At 45.3% G+C, this 19,295-nt stretch overlaps 1 protein-coding gene across 1 annotated transcript; it reads right to left on the bottom strand.

Annotated features, from left to right (window-relative positions):
• Positions 1 to 3,114: 3,114 nt before the first annotated feature.
• LOC119172828 (glycine receptor subunit alpha-2) lies at positions 3,115 to 19,164 on the bottom strand. The gene is made up of 5 exons (XM_075893157.1): positions 19,048 to 19,164; positions 16,060 to 16,194; positions 10,186 to 10,307; positions 9,091 to 9,342; positions 3,115 to 3,306 (listed from the first exon to the last, which is right to left on the bottom strand). Exons 1-5 carry the CDS (start codon positions 19,055 to 19,057, stop codon positions 3,115 to 3,117), a joined length of 711 nt encoding a protein of 236 aa, XP_075749272.1. The 5' UTR covers positions 19,058 to 19,164.
• Between the last annotated feature and the right edge of the window lie 131 nt (positions 19,165 to 19,295).

Genomic DNA, 19,295 nt, shown 5'->3' on the forward strand with positions numbered 1-19,295 from the left:
ATTCCTAATGATTAAACCATGCAGTCCTGCTGAGGGCCAGAAAACCAAGATGGAAAAACACTTCAAAATTTTTTTTCAATAGTTGTAGTCACTGAATTAGAATTTGTGCATACTACATGCAATACTACATGCATACTAATGTGCGATAGTTTTAAAGCGTATGTTTGCTCAAATATATGTTACTGGTCTATGCAATAAAAAATACACTTGTGAAAAAAAAATGAATTTACTTAGTGCTTGTTTACATGCTTTGATTGAATAAAATAAAAGTTCCCGGGTTTATGTACTTGGTAGCAGAACTTCACTTTTTGTTGACTGCAGATGTTACAAGTGTTCAGAACTTGTAATTATCAATTCAATGGTCTTTGCTGCTTGGCTCGCATAACATAATATTTGAAGTGCCCAAATAAATGGAATGGTGTAGCTTAACTGTAGTTTTAGTGCACTGAAAAAAAGAAACTAAAACAGTCATTTAAGCTAATATGTCCAAGCATTACTGGACTCTAAATCATAGTAGATTCAAGAGACTTTCGTGCATCGATCAAACAAGAAAAAAGAGTTATTTACACTATGTAGTTGCTCAAGATATAGCTACAGATAGCTAAGCTGATATGAAATCCAGTGTTTATAAATATAAAAACGATTGAACGTGCCACGGGTTTTCAGCACCACTTTTCAAGTTGGATGCCAGCGGCACCACAAACAAATCTTCGACATATGTCTGTAGATGCATCCTATGCATAAGCATATCAGCCAGGGGGGGGGAGGGGCAAGGGGGGCTCAAGCCTCCCACTGAGAAAAGTTGGGGGGCTGAGCCCCACCACTCTGACAGCTAGTGGTCACAGTCGGGTCCACGCTGCAGAAAACAACCAAAGCGAAATTTTTCTTCATTGCTAGTAATCACTCAATTATATTGTTAGGAGAAAAAAAGTATTACAAGGCAAAGGTACATTGTAGTGATAATTTTTCAACGTTTCAGCAGTGACGATTTTCCTTGGAGGCTTTTTGCGACGCTTTCCATACTGTATAGTAGCACTGCAGAGCAGGCTAGCGCTGGACAGGTGCCCTATTAATTACATCACTTCTTCATGTTTTTATACTACTGTAACTCGCCGATGCAGTTATAGATGGGAACGAACATACTCTTTACAGACTGGTCAAAGCATTTGTTGCTTCATCAAAAAGAATTATCATCACCGCTGCTGTGAGCACACGTCTGCAACTAATCTTTCTAAATATTTTAATGTTACCGTACTGGAAGTGCCAAGAAAAGTTTCCACTTTAACATTGATATGTCTGGTCAGCCTTGCTTATGGCAACTCTGAGTGATGGAGGCAGCTTGCAAAGTGGCGACGAATAAAGCAGTGGACTAGAGCTCAGTGAGAAGCTAAAATAAGTAGATATAAGTGCTCAAAATACCTTTGGTTCCTGAAGGAGTGCTTTGCATTTGAAAACTGAATTCTTTGTGAGCTGTTTAAGTCATAAAAATTTCATTCAATGTTAAAATATTTACTGTTGAGGAGGCTGCCATCAACATAATTGTAGTCATGTGGAAAGTTGTGAGGGAAAGTGTAAAAAGTGTTGCGTGTAATATTGTCACAATGCAGAAACACCAGCAGTTAAATACAGGAAACCCACTTTAATTGTACCAGAACACTGGCAAACTGATCGGAAGAGAACCTCCTCTTTTTTCTCCTGCTGCTCGTGTTCTTCGTTGTTCTCTTGGTGCTGCATATTCAATGTGGCAATATGATTTCATGCATCATACATAACAAACATATACGTGTTGTCCAAGTGCATGCTGGTTAGAACTGACTGCCCTTTTTTTGTGCTGTTGAACAAGTACTGTGTGTATGAAAATGAAAAATGACATGAAAGTGTGAGCGCGTCGAAGATGTCTGTCTCCTAATATATATATATATATATATATATATATATATATATATATATATATACTGGCTGACAAGTGTGGTAGGCTATTTAGCCCCATCATTGCAGAAGACAGACGGAAAAGGGCCCACACACATGAGTGTGGTAGGGTTCCTCCCTGTCTTCTTGCGCTCTTTTCCTTTACAATGCTTAAAACCAGCTAGTCCACAAACAAGCATTAGCTCCGGGTGAACTTCTTCGCAAAGCCTCATAATAAAGTGCACTGCACGGATTTAGTAGAATATAAATATTGTTGCCCTTTGCACAAACCCTTTCAACTTGCAATTTCATCTGCTACTATACTGCAGCGCTCTGAACTGTGCTTAGTGAAAAACAACTATGATATGCCTGCCAATCTACCTCCTATTAGGGACGACAGCACATCACTACCATTCGTCGCTGTCAAAAATGCTGATGCATGTGGAAACCAATGTCTAGAGCTTTGACTGCTTATTTCACCACGCTTGACACACCGTTTGTTTAGCTGGAAAAGTCCTTCCTAGTACTGCAGTGAGGCAGCATATGAGCGCAGCGTCATGGTTTTATTTCATATTTTGTGGGCTCTCCCAAAAAGCCTTTGAAAAATTGGCTCACAGGATTCAAGATATGAGTAGGTATTATATTCAACGAAGATCACATAAGCTCCATGCTTGGTAAACAAAAACATGTAAGAATGTTTTCACAACTAGCATTGCAGTATGCTAAGAAAGGGAAAAAAAGGCAACCACCTGTATGTATGTAGCATGAAACCACAAGAAAATCCGCACGAATTTCTCCGAAAGAAAAGCTGCTTAGTTGCCCAAAAATTTGTCCTGGTCTGGTGTTTGAACCCGGGACAAACGCCTTTCCAGTTAGGTCGCTCTGCCAATTGAGCTACGTAATAGGGAAGCTAGCGATTGGTAGTGTGAGGGCGAATGCATCGACAAGTCGAAGCACATAGACACAAGTATTGCAAATGAGGCGGTGGAAGGGTTAAGGAAAAGGTGGTTGTCTTCTTTTCCTTTCTTAACTCTTCCACCACCTCGCGGGTTTCCACAGAACTAATTTGCTTATTATGTTGTTTCACTGAAAAAGAAATTGTGATGGGGGATAGGTCAGCTTTTGCCATGCTTTTCAAGATAACACACCACCTTCAAGAGCAGAGATTGTGGCTAAATTTCTTGTTCATGTGAGAAAAGTGGCTTGTCAGGGATAATAGGACCTCTCAACGTAGAATGACCAGTAGACAATGTTGAAAAACCCAAACATGATGGGAAACATGTATCGGGCCACCCTTTCAAAAGCTTGAGACATTTTGACACTGCGGTGCAATTCCAGCTTGTGATCCTTGTCCATGGTCAGCAGGAACGGGTCTGTGCGGCGTCCATAAATCAGCCTCTGTAAGAATGAGCCATTGTGAATGAGACTTTGGCGTCAATTGTCGCTTTTGGGTTATAGTATCAAAACTTCATTTCCATGTTACTCAATTCAATTTGTGTGATGTGGTCTACATGTTAATCGCAGCAAACCTTTCCAGATTTGTTATGTGGTCTGATAATGGCTGTGTTGTCAATCGGCAAACAAAGACTGAATAGACACTCTATCGTACTTTTTTTTTTGCATGATCCAAGCATTTCAAGAAGGTTCACATAGGTGTCCTGTGATAGCGGTATCCATAAGGTGGCGACACGCCCAGCCCAGGTGGTCGAAGTTTCTAAAGCCCTCCACTACGGCATCTCTCATAATCATATAGTGGTTTTGGGACGTTAAACTCCACATATCAATCATAAATTTGCGATTTGGCGTGGGATTCCCCATACATGGTGTTTAGGTATATGCTTAAAACTTCAGCTTCTGCAAATATTAAATTGAGATCATAGGTGTTAGTTGTCAGGGTGGAGATGCGCTGCTAAACGTCAACGTGGCTTGGTCCACATCAAGCAAGGCTGCATGGGGGAAACTACACAAGGGTTAACGCACTATAAGCAATCAACTGCGTCTGTGAAAACGTTTCACTTTAGTCTTATGCAGATTCCTATGATAGAGGTACCAGCCATGTCTCTTTTTTTTATTATTATCTATCTTTCTATCTCTTCCTGTTTCTTTTACCTCATTGCTGTATCGCTTTCTTTTATTTCTTCCTCTCTCTTTGTCTTCCGTGCTCTTTCTTTCTCTCTATCGTTTCCTTATTCTATCCCATTATTTCTTCTTATTTTCTCTTTCTGTCTTGCTCTGTTTGTTTTTTCTCATTTTTTGGTGTGCTTTGTTCCTCAATTTTTCTACGTCTTCTTTTGTCTCTGTACTTTTTATCTATTCGCTTTATTTTTCTGTATATTTCTCTTTCTCTCTATACACGTGCTTTTGATCCCCTTCGCCGAGCAGCTTTTTCGTTAACGCTTCATGGTGCGCATGGTAGTGGTGCTCGCCCAATCTCTGTTATTCATATACAATTGAGGAGTTTTGCACATTGGAGCACAAGCTACCCACAGCTTTGCTGTTAATTTTTTTAATTGTGAGCCATTCCACTTTGCAACCAAAGAACCTGTTTAGCTCACAGCACAGAAATGACCTTGTGGAGGCCAGTTTGGTATGTAAGTCATTGCTGTGAATGACCAGGCTGTTAGCGTTCAATATGTCTAAATTTTAGGGGCGAAGCTCCTTGAGCTGTGGGTTGTGCGTCCACGATGTATGTAGTAGTAGTAGTCGTCATCGTAACAGTAGGTAGCCACCTCTTGTTTAGTCTTTGGAATGTCTGCTGGATGGCGGTAACTTGTGTACAATCAATACATGGTGAAAATATGCGACACGGCGGTACTTGGAGTGTTCACTAGATGGACAGACGCATGGACGGACATTCTTTATTGTGAGGTAAGGAAAAACAATCCTCGAGCCGCACCATAAGCATATACTGACGGACGGAAGCACTCACGGACGGATGGACACATGAATGTATGCACAGACGGACGCTTAACCTTACTCATCAATCACTCCGTAAATATGCTGTGATTTTTTTGCCTGCTCCCTAGAGAGAACCAGGGGTTTTTGGCACGAAAACGTCGATGTGTCCACCATGTCCACTTCGGCGTAGTGCGTGATGGGGCCAAGCAGGATTAAAAGATTCTTGGATGACGCTCTTGACCACTTCGACGCACCGAACCCGCCAGCACGTTTCCAGTGTAATGAGAAATAAAGTGGACGAAATGTTTAGTACCAGGACCATTAAACAAACTTGACAGGTATCAACTTACGTATTAAAGTGTTGGGATGTTTGGAAAATGATGCAAGAATTGTATACCAACTTTCTAGGTTCGTCAGGCGGGCAGCCACATTAAACCTGATTCAAGGGCTGAAGAGATTAGAGATCGTGAATGGACTCCGAAATGTGCATTCAAAAGTGGAGCTCTGGGGACAGCATTCGCTGCGACGGAACGCATTTTGTTCATCTCATTTGTGTTCCTAGTTGCCAAAGCTTCGTGACGTTAAAACTACGTTGCGGGAGAATTACCTGAAACATGAGGCACCCAGCTCGCCGACCTCCAGCCTGTCAGTCGAGGCCGAAGTGGACAGTTCACAAGGTGGACACATCGAGAATCGCGCCCCAGCTTTGCTTTAAAAGGAAAGCGAAGTTTCTTGTCTCATCCATGTAATCCCTCGTTGAATGCGTAAGAAATGACCTACAAGGACTGCAGGAATGCTCTTGCTACAGCACAGAGATGCCTCAGAGGGAGCGAAAGGCGTGTAGAACGAACTTTGCGTTCTCAGCCTAGCTGAGGGATGTCAAGTTGCGCCTTGTATTACAATTGATCGAAAAAAAAAAACCCACGATTCTGGCTTTTGCCTTTCAGTTGACTTAAAGGTATTAGCTACATTGTGACTCTGCACTGAGACACTGCTGTATGTTGCGGCGTTCGTCTAACGCTTCTGCTAAACACATTAATTTGTTCCCAGTGTTATTTCTATAAGTAAGATTTTCAGTATCCAGCAGTTTGGTTATTGGTTACTTTAGAAAAATATTGCTGACGAGGTTATTTCAGGACACTCAACTAAGTGCATGACGCTTTTATTTTTGCAATATTGAGTGAATTATATAATGCTTCTGAGATGATTTTCTTGATGAGATTTGCAAAGAATCTAAATATTTCTAACTCTACATAAAAGCGGAATCATTATTCAGGTGCCTGAATGTAAATGCAACCTTCTCTATAAATTGTACTCAAGGTATGCAATTAGCGGCTCCAAAGTGCTCTAATATGCAAAATTACATGTTCTGAAAGTTCTCCAAACCAAAGTCTTCGGGAGCATCACTGCTTTCGTTATTCTCCTTTCTTCCCATCCGAGTGAGCGTTCAACAACGCTCGTCATCTTCAACCCCTCCGTCCGAGCCTTTCTCTCGCCATTATCGGTGAAGCGCAGCCCTTTCCGCCGAGCCTCACCCTCGCTCCTCAGGTCACGTGACGGCGGCCGCTACTGCTATAGAATGGTAACACTGGGCGTAGATAGTTACGCGGTAAAATGTCGACCTTGCCGCCAATGACATTAGTTCTTCAGAAGACCGTTTTGGAGACGTGCTACCCAACAGACGCCCTCAATGGCGACTGCTGGAAAACGAACGTGACATTTGTAAACGTTATTGACGTCGTTGTCACTTCGCGCCTCATTTATCCGATGCAGGTGAAGTTGATTTCACGGAGTTGTGATTCATAGGTGAGCTCCAGTAAGCCGATGTGTTCTTTATGTGATCGTGCGTAGATCGGCTAATTAATGAGTATAACGAATGGACCCGTCCAGCAAGAAGTGTTGCAGCTTTTACTAGTTTGGCACTTATTTCGAAAAACACGTTAAAAAACGGCGACGTGTTTTTTCACGCATTTTCAGCGCAAAGCCAGCTGCACGCGTAACTCAAACGTGTTCAGTACTTTTCTTTGTATTGTCATCCTGAGCGATAAACCGCCGCAGAGCGTTATCGGCTTGCGCTGGATGATATCTGAATCAATCTTGCTCGTTTCGTGGCCGGCGTAACTATAGCGACGATTGACCGAGCCAAGTGAATTCAAGACCGACTGCTTAACACACGGCGATGACGCTGCCCCTTGGTTCAACGTTTTCTAGATAAGGCACGATGTGCGCAGGCTAACTCGCGACACGAAGCATGCCGCGAAATTCCGGCAACCTAACCGGCGCTGTTGAAAGCAGCATTGTAGCGCTGTTCACGCATGGGTGGCTTGGAAAATGCCTCAGCCGTGTGCACGGCGCCGAGCCGCGTCTGGTGTGCTCCAAGTGAAGAGTGTCGAAATATTGCAACTTGCGCGCGTACAAGATAGGTGGCTCAGCTCAGGGGTAAAGAAGAGCGTCACTGCGTGCAGAAGTGTGCTACGATGGTGCAAGTGACACTAGTGCATTCCACAAGATGAGCCACCACAAAAATGACATCGCAAGCCTTCATCGCTTCGTACTCCGCATGCTTCAAAAAAACGTAGTGCGCGTGGAAGAACTCGGTGCTTGTTCGCTTCTTCTGGAGCAGCAACCATGCACGATGTGTGTACAAGGGTGACATCTACGTTTGAGAGTCCCGGTGTCTTGAGTGTTATTCTTTCGGAAGAAGGAACTGATGCACGAGATGAGTCAACGCACTATCATGCACGACGAAGTTCAAGGATATGCTAAGCCCGAGCATGCAGGTCATGCGGTGAGCATCTTTTTCTGGATCGTTATTATTCGCATTAAAACACAACGTCTTATCTAAACGCCAGGCTCATTTCCGCTGCTTCTGTCTCAATAGCTTTACGCATGTGGTTCTTGCCGATCGAAGTAGTGTATATATTTTGAACGAATTGAAACGCGACCATTTAGGGCTTGTTAATGCACGTATATTTTCGCTTGGACCGTATTCACTGCCTACCATATCTCTGCAATTTTGACTCGAATATTTACATTAGAGCAGACATTAACTTTGGGGTCGACATTGGTAGCGACGTGCCCTGGTTATCTCAAGGTAAATGGCGTAAGAGTTTTCATAATGAAGTGTTGATGTCATGTTTCAATAGGTGAATACTGTAGAACATATTTTATTTGCAGTTTATGTTTAGGTCAGTCAAAACAGGGGATTACTCGAAATGTTTTTTTCATATACTATGGTGGCGAGCCACCATGATTATGGAGTACGCATGTTTATGTTTGGTTAGGGCATGTTTCCATTTCGAAATATGTTTTCCATGTTGTGCAAAGAATAAAATACACGCACGTGTGGACGCAAACACAGAGAGCTTTTGAGAGCGAGGTTGAGTCCATGGAGCTCGCTATTCAGAGCCGTTGTGCCACGTTCGTTCTCATAATGCCTTTCTCGTCTTCGCTTTCAAGCCAACATCATCCGGTCATGAAGGCGACACTTCTTAACTTGTCTATTTTCATTTCGTTTACTCTGATTGAGCAGCCTGCGTTCGCATTTTGCTTCTACGTCCGACACATTGCCGCAGTCGCACAGGAGAATGAATGAGGTCACTCCATGGTATATTCGCATTTATCGTGGCTTTCTGCTATTGTATTCGAAGCTATGACTGGTATGGCCTGACCAGAGGAGACCAGACGGGACCTCTGTTTTACAGTGTGGGCAGTTCGGCTCATTTAGATATTGAATTGTTCTTTGATTACGCGCTTTGTCAAACCTTTTCAGGTTTCTCCCGCGATTTCAACTAATGGGGCATACTATTCAATTTAATAATTTCTCGGAAAAATTTATGCCCCCAAATATGATGAAGATAGACGTCGTAGTTCATGGTTACAAAAATTTCGTTCTTTACGTTCTCCTAAATCTTACCGAAGGGACCTCAATAACAATTTTAATTTATCAAAATGCGGTCCTCGCGGCCGGGATTTCATGCCGCGACCTTCTTTCCGGTGAGTGGTCAAGTACTGCATGCCATTAGAACACTGGGTCGAGGAAATATTGTGGTTCGCTCCATCGCCGCATTAGCGTATGCCAGTCTCTTGCGTAAGAAACGTTTAGTACTTTCACATGAACGAGTCATAAACGATTATTAAGCAGCTGGCTAGGGCACAAGCTATCTTGGCGGCTTGGGCTTGCTGGAAACTCAAGGCAGCATACTTGCTGTGCTAGGACAGCTCAGTGGAAGCATTTCCATAAATAAATAAAGCGTCGTACTTATCACAGTTCATTGTGCATACCTGATAGATGTCGACGACCCAGTGGTCCACGCGTCGCACGCAGAGCGGCCTGAGGCGCACCCGTACGAGGTAGTGTGTGCAGGTGGCCACGCTAAGCAAGGCGAAGACAAACATGATGCAGGTGGCGTACCACACGTCGATGGCCTTCACGTACGCCACCCGCGGTATGGTGGTGCGAACGCTGCTCGCCAGAGACACGAGCGTCAGCATCGTCACCGCTCCCAGGGCCACTCGGGCTTGAGGTATCTCCACCTGTGCGTTAGGGCACATTGTATGAAGGTGCATCACGGCATTACGAATTACGCCACCCAGAGGTGGGTGTCCGGTCCCGTTCGAAGACAGTTGGAAGTTTTCGATATAAGGGCTCGGAAGCGCACAGTTTCTTACGGAAACTCTTAAAGGAAACCGCGGCGTTGTGATCGTTTAGTTGTCATATAAATCATGGTTAGTACATGCATTCTTCAAGGAATTGCGCTTCAGGATTTTCGCTATTCTACAAAATCAAAACAAAAACAGAAAAAAACGCGTAGGGCTTTACCCAGTTGGGTGCACAAATTGAAATATTCGTGCAATATTGAGTGCTTTGAAGACGGTCATTAAACTAACCGCTTATTTAGCCTGACCCGCCAAGTTATGGTGTGGGTAATGCAAAAACGTGCAAATGCAAAGACAGTACTTTGCGCCAGGAGCCTTGTTTCAGTTTTTTTTTCCTATAAAGGCTGCTGCTATCGCCTGGCGTAGTGAAGTAGTACGAGGGTGATTCTGGATTTTCTCAACCCACATGCAATCATTATAAACTGCAGTTCAAATGTTTTGATCTGGGCCAAAACTTGCAGCTTGCAACATATTAATGCCAGTTATTCTGACGGTGCATGTCAATGTTTTGCGTCATAAGAGTAACAAGTCTGAGCGCTTTGTACTTTATGTGTTTAGCTTCACGATCACCTTGTGCACAAATCACGGGGCTGTTGACAATATGGTAATATAGGCGTGACACTTCCGCAGGATGTGCAATCAAACCAGCTTCAGAAATAGTGACATAGAGCCCTGCTCATGGAAGCGCTTGTTCACGCGGAAGGTTTCTTTCTCACTCACCTTTAGCCAGAGGCAAATCCACGACGCGCAAACAATCAGACTGCTGGGAAGGTACACGTAAATGAGGTGGTATCCACGCAGACGTCGTAGCACAAACGTGTACTGGAGAACCGTGAAGTTCCCTGAAAGTTGCAGAGGCTTTAATTTGCTGTAATTCGGCGATATATTATGCACGAATGCGCGTTGCGAAAGTCATCATCTCGAACGCTGGTGCAACGTTTTGGAATCGTTGCATGCTCAGCGCGACACGAAGGGTGAAAAGGCAAAAAATAATTGAAGCTGACCCTAATCATGAATTCCCTGAAAATTGTTTGAAAGTATCCTCTTTTAAGTTTTGCCGCGCTGCAGCGTCCTCCTCTCCCGGCTTGCGCTTCGCGGGCCGTGTTGCTTTCTTCCGCACATTTAGCTCGCGTACATTCGTCGCGTGATTGATCACCTTGCTTCAGGCTCTTCCCGGTCACAAACGTCATGCGCTTTATCATCGTGACATAGCATTTTTGATATTGTTACGCCAATTGAATGACGCGGCACTTGCACCGTAGACAATTCACGAGGTACATTTACAACCGCGGTCGTTCAGCTGACCGGTTCAGCTCGGAGAGCGAGTAGCGGGAGGTGTTCGTTCTCTTCGTCGCCCCGCCGCGGTGGTCTAGTAGCTCGGCTGCTGACCCGCAGGTCACGGGATGTAATACCGGCTGCGGCGGCTGCATTTCCGATGGAGGCGGACATGCCGTAGGTCCGTGTGCTCCGATTTGGGTGCACGTTAATGAACACCAGGTGGTCGAAATTTCCGGGGCCCTACACTACGGCGTCTCTTATAATCATATGGTGGTTTTGGGACGCTGATGCTGATGCTGATGACCTCTGATGGATGGCGCTTACCCACAAAGGGGGATGGGCCAAGAACCGGGCGGCAGGATACTTAAATGAAACTAAACTGAAAATGAAGCCAATCTGAAAAAGAAGCTTAAAATAATACTACCAAAAAACAAAAATGTGTGCTGAGCAAGCGGTCAAACCATCTTTTGTTTTTGAAAGACATAACTACGAATTATAAACTAAAGATCTGAAAAGGTAGTGGTTCACTAGCATGGTAATCTTTTAGTTGCGTTGATGTAATCAAACACAGCGGAGCATACATCCCTGTGGCAGTAACCAAATGAAGTTCCGCCAAATGATAAAATTACTGGTAAATTTACTTGTATTCCTAGCTTTTGTAATGGGGCTACTAAAAATCTTTTTCTCTGATAAGAATAACGATGACAGAATAAAAAGAAATGTTCAATTGTTTCAATTTCGTTGCACCAAATGCATAATGGTGACGCCTTGAGCTGAGCTTTATTAAGGTAATAATTTAGTTGTGGAACTGCACAGCGCAATCTGGTATAAGTGACCTCTAACTGGCGAGATACACACCACTGTTTATTCCAGCAATAGCTCAAATGCTCGAAATCTTTGAATTTATCCAAATTACCTTTTCCCCATTGCAGGCAAGCATTTCGGAACCTTAGCGCGGTTACGTAAGCCGTATCTGGCAAAACTGGGATGGTGGGCCCACCCAGGGATACTGCTGCTAAAGAGTCCGCCATTTCGTTCAAATATAATCCGCGGTGGCCTGGTACCCATAGCAAATGCAGTTTTTTTACGTTTTTCGGTACTAAATGCCGAAACGTATTCGTGAGCTCTGAATTTACAGCCGCAGAAAGTGCATTACAAACTGATAATGAATCTGTAATGATAACTGCTAATGATTCGCTTGAGGGTAATTTGCGTAGGGCAAGAACAATGGCCAATAATTCTGCCATGAATACCGGGGTATAATCTGGGAGTCGAATCGAAAAGGACCAGTCCAAAGAAGGAGAGAAGATGCCAACCCCAGCCTTTTCTTTTGACACAGATGCATCAGTCGCTATGATATTGCTTATCTCTAGGTGGGCTAGATAATCTGCTAACTGGTCATTTAAATACCTATATGCCAATTGTTTCGCGTTATGCGGAAATATATCATCGAATTGTATGCTAAGCATTGACTTTAGGTTGTGTATTAAACCAATATGTCTAATTTTTACATTCAGTTGGTTTAGTAGCGCTTGTGCAAATACTATTTGCGGGGTGTGTAGTCGCGACCAATGGGTTTCGAAAAATAAAGTCGGTTCTTGAATGAAAGCGTAAAATGAGAGTCTTTGGTGCGAACTGTATATCTTTAAGAATGCTTGCACAGTAAGAATTTTAAACCTATTTAGCAGAGAAGGTAGGCGAGCTTCCATATACAACACGTTATTTGCAACAAACTTTGGTAGACCCAGACACAAACGCAACGCTTCTCTTTCCAGCAGTATTAGGGGTCTCATTTTATAGGCTGGGACGCTAAACCCCACAAATCATCCTCGTTCTCTTCGTCGGGCACACACGCGCATGGTTCAGGAGGCTGGTATTATACATGCAGCAATACGAATGTGGGGGAGACTCGGGCTACGGGGCCGGCGGCGGATCAAACAGCACGGCAGCCGTTTGATAGAGGATACTAAGGACGCTCGGCCTGTAGGGAGAGGAGGCTCAGCCTGTTGGATAAAAGCGCCGGAGAGGAAAAGAGTTTCATTACTTTCTACATGAAGGGGGCTTACGTAATCCATGACTTAGGTGCCTAGTATAGCTGCCTTCGTGCTTTGGCGTTCGGTTGCCCGGCTGTATTGTTTGGTGTTAACTTTGATATGTCGTCGCCCTGCCGAAGCGAATCTGAGGCCACGCAGAAAGGTGTGGTTGCGATATGCGCCGCTAGATGCCGCAATAATCCCAGCTCCCATAGGGAGCCTACATGAACGGCCGTTTTTAGGGTGATGTCAGCCTTTGACCCACTACATGCCGCCAACGCACCGCCGCCCGCCAAAACACAATGTTGCCAGACAGCAACGCCGCGCTGTCGCCCCATCTTGGTGCCCGCACTGCGCCTACGCCCGGTTGCGTTTAGTTCTCAATAATACGGCGTCGAACGTTGCGGTACCGTGTTAAACGCTGCCGGTGAAGCCTTACCCTATCGGAAAAAAACGAATGGTGGGCATGGTGGAAACCACCACCCACCATTATAGTGGATTAATGTAGTGGGTGAATGGTGGGAAACGCCCACCATGGCGCGTGGTGGGCATGGTGGGTGCTGCAGCGCCGTCAACACTTGAGCGCGAAATGACGTCAGAATCACCGTGACGAGCTGCCACAAAAAATAAAAAACAATTCTATAAAAACGACATAAAAAACACCCGTCCCGTAAAAAAACAAAAACAAGGTGCCACAGAGGATCAAACCTGCACCTGCGGATTCTAAGTCGAAGACGCTAACCACTGCGCCACACCAACAAGACGTTGAGTGTGTGTTAAATACTTAGTTGCCATACAAACTTAAGGTTCAACTTAAGCTATGTTTGTCGTGTACACAACATAGACAAGATCTACACCTGCTACTAAAAATTGCACATTTATTAAACACAAGCAACTGCGGCCTGTAACGATTGCCACTATGTTAATGGCACTAGTGCTATTTTTTTTTTACAATTCACAACTTCAAGAAAAAAAAACCAAGTGGACTGGGGAGTAGCAACAGTTTACCGGCGGGGTCTGCCAAGTTTAATATCCGTTTCGCGCTCGTTCTAAAGGGCGACATCTGCTCACGCTTTATGACGCTTCTAGGCTCATTCCATAGATACGCCCGCCTAACTTATTTGATTGAGTATTGGGATGCTTTTCGCGCAATGTAGAGGGCGGTCGCGCCAGCGCAATGCTGTAGCTCTTTCGCTAAAGCAACAACTACATAACGGCTTGGCCAAAACAAATGCAGTGTGCCGGAAACATTACGCTATCATATTGGTTCACCAAGCACACGAATTACCACGTCTGAGTTCTCGTACAAAAGCTAGAGAAGTGCCGGCGAGTGCGACCGGCGGCTGTCGGTGAGAAGACACTTAATTACGTTCTCTGGGAGTGCTTTAATTGCGTCGCATCGATGTTTGTTGCTTCTTGAGCGGACACCATACACAATGAAAAATGCTTCATTTAGGGTAATTGATGCCATATGGCTGCGCTGTATTGTCATACTTAATCGTCGTAATCGTGTATTCTGAAACCCGGAAGCACGGATAACACAATTGTACGGGCTCGGTCAGAAGGCCTAACCTTTGGTGGAAATCATGGTGGTAGAACATGTAGTGTACAGATCCCAGCTTGGTACACTATATAAATTGCCCACCATTTTAAGTTCACCCATCATCTGCTTACTGCTTCTTAGCATTATCGCGATCTGGGCAGAGCTTCTCAGCTCGGTACACCATGTGGCCCACCATAAAAAGCAGCACCCATCATCTGCTTAGTGCTTCCCAGCATTATCGCAATGGTGGGAAGAGTTTCACAGCTTGGTACACCATGTAGCCCACCATATTAAGCACCACCCACCATATGCTTAGGGCTTCCCAGCATTATCGCAATGGTGGGCAGAGTGTCCCATTATTGCCCACTATCTAGCTTCTGCTTTCCACCATCATTTCCACTTTACCCATCATCTGTACACCATACCACCCAGTATGTCCCGGCATAACCACCATATTTTCCACTACGTCCCACCATAGCCATCATATTTTCCACCATGCCCACTAATATTTCCACCATGCCCACTATTATTTCCACTACGCCCACCATGTTTTCCAGTATCCACCATGGCAATTTTTCCGATAGGGTTAGAATGCCTGGATGCTGCGTACCGCTCTGCACTAACCACAACAGAAAGGGGGTGCGAATGTTCCGCTTCCCAGCGAGCCGTGGCCGACGACAACTATGGCTGGCCCAAGTGAAGCGAGACGGCTGGGAGCCCACCAGTGCGTCTCGTATTTGCTCTGTGAGTACTGCGTGTTTCGTTCACTGTTTTTTCCTGCGGCACACGTATATGTGTTTCGCGGTGTTCGCGAATGAGTAGATAACCGAAGTTGTCGTTGCTGCGTCCACGCATTGCGAGTAGGAAGCCCACAAACGGGACGCGTCCGCGCGTTCGTACGGAGACGCGCTCGCTAGTCTGAGCTGTTGCCACGCTTGCGTTCGTGTCAGCGTAACCTCAGCATTATGTCGCAAGTGTTTGTGTGTGGGCTGCGAATTTTTTCGTGCGCTCACTTTGAGAACTGGGTCGCTTACACGACCCTGAGAACCGCCGCTGTCAAAAGCCCAGGTGTTGTGTATTGTTACAAGGGCTTGGAACCGACGCCGTACGTAGGTATACATGCTCGGTCGCCTCCCTACAATAATGCTGAATAGTCCAGCTGAATTAAATTCTAGCTGTTTGTCGCAAATGCATCTGCAGTCAGATGCCAGATGAGTGGTCGACACGATGTTGACGTGCCGATAGAACGTTGTAGGTCGGCTCCTTTTTGTTGCGCCGTACTTCGCGTAGCTGGAGGAAGCGGCGGCTGCTCCAAAATGGCGGCACACAGAAAACTATGCTGAATTTGGTGGAAGCTGGCAACAGCGTGCCCCGTTGCCCTCTAGTTTTGGCTGAGTTTCTTGAAGGCACTTATTAAGATGTCTCCTCCCTAAAAACGGCCGTTCATGTAGGCTCCCTAAGCTCCCAGCAATAAAACCATCTGTTGCTACAATAAACCAATTCAATTAGTTTGATCAGTTATCCTGACAGTTCTTTGGTCCATATCTTAACTAACGCTCCACTATCTATGTATTCAATATAGTTTAACCTGAACCAGAACAACATATAATGAACCGGTTTTGTTTCAACAACCCCCCTCCCTCTTTTTTTTTAAAAGAAAGCTGGAGGTGCTTGAAAGAAACACAACACTGATACTTGGTGCTATAGTTTTACTGAAGAGTAAGAGAAAAGTGGTCTAACCTGTTGGCAGCTGTTGGATGAATGTGGTGTTGTAGCTGTCGACAAGCATGAACTCGGAGAGAGTGAGTGGGTGCGTGAGTGTCGCCGGGTTGTCCTCCTTCCAAATCAGGGCGATCTCGTTCTCTGTGTACGCGTCTGCGTTTGCAAAGAGAAATGGCCTCAAAGGGCCACCAAAGTGAACGAAACGATTGGCTTAGATTGATAAGTTGTACTCTTAGAGCTCTAATATCGCTAATTTTGCTACCAAAAATTTATAATGGGAGACAAAATGATCAGAGTTTCATTTTTTAATATTCGCGCTGAAATGCCGCGCGTGACGTCACGAACTTGAATGTGTAGCTTTCGTATTTTGGCGGCAATGTTTACGAAATTACGCGGAACTTTGTGTGTTAAGCCTATGTCTAATTCTTGCAACAGTGTTCCTCACTTTTATTGACTAAGAGCTACGTAGGGCCTAGCATCACCACCATCGTCATAATCATCACCATCATCGTCACTCAGCCGGGCTACGCCCACTACAGAGCAAAAGCCTCTCCCATGTTCCGCCAATCGACCCGGGTATGTGCTTTCTGTTGCCACGTTATGCCCGTAAACTTCTTGATCCCATTTACACAACTAATTGTCTGTCTCCCCCTAGGGGGTTTGCCTTCTCTCAGAACCTAGTCAGCTACCAGCGGTGGTCCTGCCTACGTGTTACACTCCCGGCCCATATTCATTTCTTTTTCTCTGTTTCAACTATGATATACTTATTCCCAGTGGCGTAACTAGATAGGACGGCGCCCAGGGCAAATATATTTCCGCGCCCCTCATTATCCCCCCCCCCCCCCATTAAAAGCGCTAATGTAGGCTTCCGCGATTGCCTACTGGCGCGCGGCGGGCCATTTCGGAGGCCAAGGGCCACCAGTTCTGATTTCGATGAGCTACGCCCGCGTTTTTGTATAGTATTTTTCTTTTTTTATTCAAACTTCCGGAAGTCCCTTACCCGTCATTGTTCTCTTCCAGTCCACACTGCAAAAAGCTTGACGGCACGGGCGCTTCCCAGGCCCAAGTTTCTCGTACCTAAGCTTTCGCGCTATTTGTGCATCCCAAGGAATGCAGGGTGAGTACAAAACAAAGCAACCAGCTAGACACCGCGCCCTCGGGTCTGGTATGGGGGTTAAACTGGTCGGAGTGTTCTGCCGTTTCGCTCCGTTCGCTGTTCCATTGATGGAGGTCATCCTTGTGCGGCCGCATTCTTTCAGGGAAGTTCTTGGTTTCTCCAACGTACGAAGCGGGGCAGTCGGCACATGCTGTCGGGTACACTACGCTCTGCGCTTTTTTCGCAGGTGCGTGTTCTTTGGGCCAAAGGATGAACCTGCCCATGGCGGTGGATGGCATGTGGGAAACGTTGACCCCCGCCCTTCTATTGCTTTGCTGGCGCCCGCGATGCAGGGAATCAACAAACGTCGCCGTCGTGTCACGCTTTCTCCGTCTTTCCTCCAGAGAACTCTGCGAATAAACGCCTTTGTTTAGCCTTTGGTGCCGAGGTCACGGATTATATTCGCCCTTCCTTCCGCCGCTGCGTGGACGATTAGTCGTTGGACGATCGGCTATTTCGTTGGAGTTTTCTGTTCTTACTCAAAAAAGGTGCATTCGAACTTTTTTATTTTATTTTGTTTACGTACGTGGTTGGTTTCAGGGAAGCTTTCAGTAAGTGGTTTGGGAGGCTGGTGGGGTTCGCTGAAACTCATCTAACCCAGTGCTGCGGAGCACAAAACAAAGCTTAGCCGAGGGTCATGGGAAGGCACGGAGGTAGCGCAGCAAAATGAAAATAGAGGATCCTTTTCCCGATGCAAAAGCCATTGCGGCAACCCTTTCCTTCACCACCATCCCCACTTCCAGTCGTACATTACAACCTCGCCCCTCCCCCCTTCCAGGCGGTTTTACGGAAAAAAACATTGACAACCTTTCCAGGGGGCGCCAACCCGAGGACTCGGCTTGGCGCCCCCTCCCTAGTGGCGCCCGGGGCACTTGTACCCCCTTGCCCCCCCCTAGTTACGCCACTGCTTATTCCCCGTTTGTTTCTTGCCACACTCTGCTCTCTTCCTGTCTGTTTACCTATCGCTTTCTTTTCCATTGCTCGCTGCGTGGTGTTCAATTTAAGCCGAAACCTCTTTGCAAACCTTCTGCTTCTTATGTAAGTACCGGCAAGATGCAGCTGTTCTATAACTTGCTTTTGAGGGATAGTGGTTAACTGCCATTCATCATTTCAGAAGGCTTCCCATATGTGCTCCACCCCATCCCTATTCTTTGTTGTTATTTCACCCACGTGGTTCGGCTATGGTGGTTGCTACCTGTCCAAGTAGGTGTATTCCTTTAATATTGCACTGTCTCGTAATCTACCGCAATGCGTTGTTCTCTGCCGAGTCAGTGTGGTGTCAGAGCACGTCAACGATCGCCAGACCATCTAAATTTCTTTAGCATTTTCTGCGGCGTGTCTCATAGTCAGATCGTCGGTTTCTCATGTTATACCAATAAGTGAATGAATGAATGAGTAATGTTAGAAGAGTCAGAGAGAGATAAATTAGGGAAAAGATGAAAGATAACCAGATTTGAACCATCTGGTTTGCTTAACTATACTAGGGGCAGGGGGAAGTGTAAAGGAAAATGGATGATGAGCGAGGTGCAGCCATACAAAAACAAACAAACAAGCGAACAAAATAGAGGAGTGAATGTTCTAGAACCTTACTAATAGGACACTGCCACGTCACAAACAGAAAATTATAGGTGGTATAGCAGCCTTTTAAGCAGTCTATAGGGCAGTATTTTAACAACGCCTTTTGAACACGCACTCGAGGACCTTCATTGTTCGCGAAAAATTTCGTCTGTCAGAATAATCCTGCGGCAGCTCATTTCGCACCGTGAGCAAGACGTCTTTGTTAAAGCTAGTTAATTTACTCGTACGATTACATATGCTCAGTAAATAAAAGAAAGAAAAAACGCACTCACATGGTCGCATAATGATGTGACATTTCTGCGTGTCGAAGGGGTAAAGCTGGAAGTCCAATGTGCACGACAGTCGAAGGTCCAGCCTAGGGGGAACACAGAAAGCATGATGAGGTGGGACAACACCCACGTATATGTTTCGGTTACAAAAATAACGTCAAGAAATTTAGCGATAAGATGGCAAAGAAAAAAAAAGGCTGTTAAAAAGTAGCGTACACAACGTTGCTCCGTCCAAAATTAAAATACGCATT

The sequence above is a fragment of the Rhipicephalus microplus genome, chromosome 4, assembly GCF_043290135.1.
Source record: "Rhipicephalus microplus isolate Deutch F79 chromosome 4, USDA_Rmic, whole genome shotgun sequence".
NCBI classification, from domain to species: Eukaryota; Metazoa; Arthropoda; class Arachnida; order Ixodida; family Ixodidae; genus Rhipicephalus; species Rhipicephalus microplus.

Excerpts from the sequence above, each read along its gene's own strand:
- LOC119172828 (XM_075893157.1), bottom strand. Across the intron at positions 10,308-16,059 it reads CATCCAACAGCTGCCAACAG|GGAACTTCACGGTTCTCCAG; the intron begins GTTAGACCACTT and ends TGCAACTTTCAG. Across the intron at positions 3,307-9,090 it reads GGGTCGTCGACATCTATCAG|AGGCTGATTTATGGACGCCG; the intron begins GTATGCACAATG and ends TCATTCTTACAG.